This window comes from Hakea prostrata, chromosome 8 (assembly GCF_041222555.1).
Source record: "Hakea prostrata isolate BN-2017 chromosome 8, UWA_Hpros_2, whole genome shotgun sequence".
Taxonomy (NCBI): Eukaryota; Viridiplantae; Streptophyta; class Magnoliopsida; order Proteales; family Proteaceae; genus Hakea; species Hakea prostrata.
The window spans coordinates 16,173,789-16,180,325 of record NC_142607.1 but is presented as its reverse complement, the minus strand read 5'-3'; the positions used below and the strand labels follow the sequence as shown (position 1 = coordinate 16,180,325).

The 6,537-nt window shown below is 38.8% G+C and overlaps 1 protein-coding gene across 1 annotated transcript; it reads right to left on the bottom strand.

The window, feature by feature from the left end:
- Positions 1–1,259: 1,259 nt before the first annotated feature.
- On the bottom strand, positions 1,260–4,933 carry LOC149007272 (indole-3-pyruvate monooxygenase YUCCA2-like). The gene is made up of 4 exons (XM_089166642.1): positions 3,654–4,933; positions 2,692–2,940; positions 2,475–2,597; positions 1,260–2,344 (listed from the first exon to the last, which is right to left on the bottom strand). The coding sequence occupies exons 1-4, from the start codon at positions 4,338–4,340 to the stop codon at positions 1,829–1,831; spliced, it is 1,575 nt and encodes a 524-aa protein (XP_089022768.1). The 5' UTR covers positions 4,341–4,933; the 3' UTR covers positions 1,260–1,828.
- Between the last annotated feature and the right edge of the window lie 1,604 nt (positions 4,934–6,537).

Here is a 6,537-nt window from a genome sequence, read left to right as displayed (position 1 = left end):
AACAATTGTTGCAAAAATCATCTTGCTAAGTTGTAATTGACCACGTCCCACTACCGACCATCCATATTTTTTAAGAAAAAATTTGATGACAAACAGTTAAAGAAAATAAAAGAAGAAGAAGCATTAGTGAAAAAAAAAAACAATTAGAGGAAGTCAACTCCACTTTGGTAGTGGATAAAAGTAGAACATAAGGCAAGGAGATTAACATTATTTAAATGAAACTTTTACAATTAAATAAAAAGCTTTAGTTGCCTTTTTATCTCCACTTTACTTGATCTTCCATAGCTCATTTTCTTCAAATTTCATTACCACCAAGCTACCATGATACAATCTCTCAAGTATATTATACACCCACTCAAGTTTTTTATGATAAGCATTAAATATGTTACAGATGACTTCTCTTAGGGAAGTGAAGATAATAAATAGTTATTCATAGGATTGAATTAAAAAAATTGAGCTAGTATTTTTTGGGTAGCCGAAAGATAGAGTTTTGTTCTATTCTAGATCGACATTGTTGTTGCCTAGATGTGCTTTGAGATGTTATGGAGATTTTCAAATACTTTTCTTTGTTAGGATTTCTTTTTATATTCTATCTAAAATTACAGTATTAGCAAATGTCAATGTTGGCAAAGCTACATAAAAACATAAGCACAAGGCAAGAAAAATGTGGTTCACCCGAAGACTATATTTGCAGCCGATCAAAGATGCATGGTTTACTATGAAGAAGAAGAATAGAATACAATCCTAATCATTTTCTACCCTTCTCAACCTGTTGAGGGACTATAAATATAGATATAGGTAAAATCTCTACTTAAAGGAAAAAGACCAAAATGCCCCTACCCAAAAATGTCCAAAACAACAGAATAGGGTCTCCAAACAGTTTGGGACCCAAAACCAATCATTTGGAAAAGCTCGAAATCTTGAAAATGACACAAACATTGAAACATGGAGATTTAGGAGCTTTTAGGCCCGGGGATATTTTACATGGTGAAAGCTTTGTCTTCACCACATAGTAAACCTTCTGAAGAATTCTTAAGGGATTGAGCAAGAGTAGCATTAACTGATATTGTCCTTTAGTGAAAAGAAAGTTACGTTGGGAGAATGGCATTGTGTGCTATAATGTACCCTCCTCAAATTTTGCTAAACACGAAAGCCTTGTGCACTAGATAAGTCCTCTATGCGATACTGAGTAATTTTGATAGGGGAAGAACTTTAAAACTTGAGCCAAGATGGAATCCTTTATATAAACTTGCATAACAATGCCAATCAACTACAAATTGTTGCAATCTAGCTCTTCTTGACTGTATTGCCTCAATCCATTGGCTAATACCCCTTAATGGGAACAACACTTATTTCTCACTCTCCTCCATGAAATCTAACCACACAAAAAACATCGAATGAGAAAAGAGAGAAGAGAAGAGAGAAGAGAAGAGGAAGGATAATTAATCCATTCAATGGAGAACCATTAATACAAGATATGCAATTGAGAAAACCAAAACAAAATCGATTTTCTTTACCCTATTCCTAGGACAAAGTATCCTTTGAAACACCCTAACCTTAAACACACTCCTTCATGTAGTCCAAGTGAAAAAAAAAGGTGAACTCCTCAGCAAAGCAATATTAGGAATGTACAAGATATACAGTGGTGTATTACAGTCAGATGCCCCACCAATGGGCAACACCAGCAAATCAGCTTCTTCCATTTTCAAATTCCTCTTTTCCAAGGCTGTTTTTCAGCCTCTGTCAGGCTTGCTTTGATGAGAGAATTTGTTAATTGGAATCACATATATAGCAAGATCCAAACGGCCCTTGATGATGAAGCTTTATATCAACAACCAATTTGATATCTCTTTTCCTCAAAAGGGAGGAGTGCCTTCTGTGGTACCACCACCTTTCCTTCCTCCTTTGTTCCTTTCCATCTTTTAAAACATGGAAGGGCTAGCTCACACCACCATTGAGAGTGATGATGGTACCCCTTCCCTTCACTTTGAAAAACTGATCCCCCAAAAGTGAGAAAGATCAGGTAAGCTATTATGCCCTCTGACAGAAAGTCATCAAATGATGACAGTGGTGGAGCTGCTGCTGCTGCTTCTGCTGACGCTGGCTGTGGAGATGGTGGTGGAGGTTGTGGTAGACGAGGAGACGAAGAAGCTAAGGCAGTAAGATGCTTGGACTCAGCTTTCCAGCAACTCTCAATGTCTTGGGCTATCCTTCTGGCATCCATAGACGCACCCAGCAATCCACGTTTTGTGAACCCCACTGAGTAAAGCCCACACTCTCCTTTCCACCCATTTGGGAATGGCTTCTTAGGGTACCCATCTTCTTCAGAAAACATCTCTCTTTCCTGCCCACCAAAGCATTTGAGATTTCAGTCCTGATTTAGCTCATAAATCCCTCTTTTATAAAGTCATTAGAATCTAATCCTGACTGAAAAAGGCAATAAACCAAGGAAGATAGAACTTTGTAGGACATACCTTTAACCAAGAAGGTACGTTGCTTTTGTAACCAGTTGCAAAGATAACTGCATCAAAATTCTCAACCTTTCCGTTAACAAACTCCACTGCTTGAGTTGTTAGTCTCTTTATGCCCTGGCAAACCTGCAACCACAAATCAAGACTCTTTAAATCCAATTCCAATGATATTGAATGAATTGGGGAATCAATGAATCATAACGATCGAACAAAATCTCACCTTTATATGGCCGGATTGGATCTTGGCGAGGGTGCCAGCATCCAAGACCGGTGTCTTGCCGGACTTGCTCTTGAGCTCAAGTGGGCCGAGCGATGGGCGGAAGAGGCCAAGACGTGAGGTATCACCAAGCATAAGGCGAGAAATGAGAAGCAAAAATCTATCGACAAAGCGTATTGGGAACCACTTGAGCAACCACATGGACAGACCGAAAGTTGATCTTCCCAGCATCTCTCGTGGCAAGACGTGCACCTGCAACACCCAAAAACCGAAAAAGTGAACGTTAGAAGAAGGGAAAAAAAACAAGAAAAAGTAAAGGAGAGATCTTTAAAAGGCCACCCAAATAAAAGTAAGATCATCACCATTCAGCAATATAGATAATGGGTTATAATGGAATGAGAGAGAGGTGAGAGTGAGAGAGAGTGAGCCCCCACACCCTCCCTCCTCTCCTCTCCCTAAAATCCTCTCCTTCAATTGCTGTCATCACTTGTGTTTCTTCTCTGCTTTGAAGAAGGAACACTTTTTTATGGAAGAAACTCCAATTGCGCATGCGGAGGAAGAATCCCAAGAAAGTGAAAGAAGATATGTGTTTTCTTAACTAAATCAAAAACTAATCTTGCCATAATTAAATATTAATAGCTGTGTGAGTGTCCTTCTTCCTCTTCTTCCATTCATATCATATTTAGACTCTGATACAGAAACATGAAACAATGAAAGAGGAAACATGGAAGGGGGAGACGAAGTTGCAGGCTTTAACCCTTTTCAAGTGCTTACATTCTTGAATGAAACCCTTACAGTCTTCTCAGTTAGATACGTGTAGGAATTTATGGAAAGTCAAAATTCCTGGCTGTATAGTAGTGATTCTTGAAAATTTTCAACTGGGTTTTGTTTAGAGTCCCTAGAAACAATCCCAGCTATAGTAAAGAGTGTATACAGGAGAGAACATTAAAAATGACTGTACTTACTGTATCTCGAACCACCAGTGATGGTAGAGCATTATGGTTGCAGAGGTCTAAACAAACTTCCATTCCAGAATTGCCACAACCCACCACCAGAACTTTCTTGTTCTCGAAGTCCTGACCATTCTTGTATCGACTAGTGTGTAATTTGGGCCCGTTAAAGTCAGTCATCCCTTCTATCTCCGGCAACACTTCCTCTGCATTCTCTCCCGTGGCCACCACCAACCACCTGCAAACATACTCTATCTCTTCCTTCAAACCCATGGTTTTCACCAACCAAAGCCCAAGGCTATGATCATACTCTGCGCTCTTCACAGTCTGGTTGAAAGCAGGCTTTATATCAAACACCTCGGCATATGATTCCAAGTACTCCAAGAACTGTTGCTTGGTGGGATAAGTAGGGAAACCAGCAGGAAATGGCATAAGCGGTAGCTCACAGAATTGCTTGGGAAGATGAAGACAAAGTCTGTCATAAGTCTTGTGTTGCCAAAGAGAAGCTATGCAATCAGCCCTTTCAAGGATCAAGCTTGGAACTCCTCTTTCTTTGAGACAAGCTGCAGTGGCCAAACCAGATGGACCAGCACCAACAATTACAGGACCCGGAACACAAACACGCCTCGGTGCTGCTCTATTCATCTTCTCGTCAAATTTGTCATGAACCATTTTGCCTCGTATCTCCCTCCACAAGTCCATGAATTTATGAAAGGAATCAATGGAGATAGAGAGAGACTAACCAACCAGATACAAGGAACGAAAGAAACAGTTAAAGTAACTGATTTTGTTACTTGGTTAGTTAAGTAGTTTCAGGTTTAACAAGAACACCGTCTACTAGTTGCTGATCATAATATAAAACAGAACCCATAAGCAGTACTATCCCTTCTATAAATAAGAGATTAGCAAGAGAGAGAGAGAGAGAGAGAGAGAGAGAGAGAGAGAGAGAGAGAGAGAGAGACAGAGAGGGATTAGGCTAAGGAACAGGAGAATTACCTCCTCAATTGATGGAAAGATTATAGGAATAGATCTTCGATGGAGGGGAAAGCGGAGTAGAGAGAGAGAGAGGGAGAGTTTAGAGTTGGGAGAGTTGAGGGTGATATGTGTATATTCCTTCTGTTCACTATTGTATTGAATTGGAATCTCTATATATATGCAAGGAGAAGCGTGAAGAGTATAACTCTAGTGGGATATCTCTTTAATGACCAGCTATATAAACTTCTCTCCAGCCTATAGAGACGTCACTCAATCTGTCATGAGAGAGAGAGGAACTCCTAATCTGGGTTGTCTGGTTTTTCTTTAACCTAGAGGCTTGGGCAACAAACCACAGCAATGCAAATGGTGAAAGAACTGAACCATCTGATTGGAACTTCGAAGAGGGGCACCATTAATATGGTTGAATGGAGTAGCATGGCCCAGTAGAAAGGTTAAATATATTAGATTGAAATAGGGTTTTGAATTCCTGAATGGGCATTGGCTTGACGGCAAAGCACAAGGCCTTTAAAAGAGAACCAAAACACAAAAAAAGTCCCTCCAAGCTCAAATCTCTTCTGCAACCATTGATGGGTTTCGTACTATATTCCCCCTATTTAGGGGAGAGGGCAGGGTTGGCATGAGGGCAATAACTATTCCCCACCCACAAGGGCTTGAATCAGTAGAATCTCTCCCCTCCTTTGTTACTTTGGAATTTTAGATCTAAGGTAACCAAAAGTATACCTTTCCAACCTAAGATTCTTTTCCCCTCTTTACACCATTGAGTTTTCCCAGGACTCAGGCACTAAAAGAGTTTTCCATCCTTCATTCTTCCACTCTCTTTTTTTTGTCCTCCCTTTTGTAGGTGCCTCCTTTATATCGCCACTATGTTAGAAGCACATTCACATAATTTCTATAAATTGATTGATATATTTATTAATGATATACATATATTGATGTAATTGTTAATTATTTATATATCATACTAACATACTATTATATAAATGCGTGTACTCATGTTTAATAGTTACTTTTTCACTTGACTATTATACCTTACTTTTCTTCTAGAAGTACTATTTTTTTTTTAATTTATCATTTCCTTACTTATTATTTTAGAATATTCTTGACATTTTAGTTATTATTCCCCCATATTCTTAATAACTAAATTACCTTAAAAATAAGTCTTCTCCTATATTTTATACATTTCTCCACTTTTTTGTTTTATTTTTTCTAAATTTTCTATCAAAACTTATGAAAAAATTCGAAAGGGGTCTTGGTAAAGATTATCCCACTCCGATGATTCCATTTTCTCCTTTTCCCCCCCTTTCTTTTTGGGTCAATGTAATCCTTTTCCATATTCAGAAAAAGATAAAAAAAAAAAAAAAAAAAAAATCTTTATTGGTAATTCCAGATCCGGTCGATCATTGACAAACTAGGACCTATAAAAGCTTGCGGGTTAAGCAAAGAATCTGAGAGGAGTCCAACTAACCCCTCAAGTCTTTGATTTGGACTAATAGTCGAATACAGAGTGTCCAGACCTAACAGACCAAAGTGTCTAGCAAATTTGAGAATCCATATTAAGGAGTCATGCTCAAACTCAACAACACAGGTAGCATAAGTGACGAATAGGACTCCCCGGAAAGGAGGAATAATAGAGTTCAAGTCGAACTCTATCACTATACAACCAAGGTAACCTTACTCAAATACTATATAATCCCTTACTCTCTCCATTGACATGTACGCATTCTTGAGTTATCCCCTCTAGCATTGAGAATTGCAACTCTTCATCTAAAGTTGTGTGCTTCACTAACTTGATCATCGGAGGTATTACTCGACCAATCCGGTCAAGCACGTTTTTGCAAGTCAGTTCATTTGCACTGTCGAGCAGGACTTTGGAGCAACAAATTGGTGCCGTCTATGGGAAACT

Coding starts and splice junctions, on each gene's coding strand:
- LOC149007272 (XM_089166642.1), bottom strand. CDS start 4,340: ATGGACTTGTGGAGGGAGATACGAGGCAAAATGGTTCATGACAAATTT. Junction 2,941..3,653: donor CACTGGTGGTTCGAGATACA/GTAAGTACAGTC, acceptor TGGGTGTTGCAG/GTGCACGTCTTGCCACGAGA. Junction 2,345..2,474: donor ACGTACCTTCTTGGTTAAAG/GTATGTCCTACA, acceptor TTTGGTGGGCAG/GAAAGAGAGATGTTTTCTGA.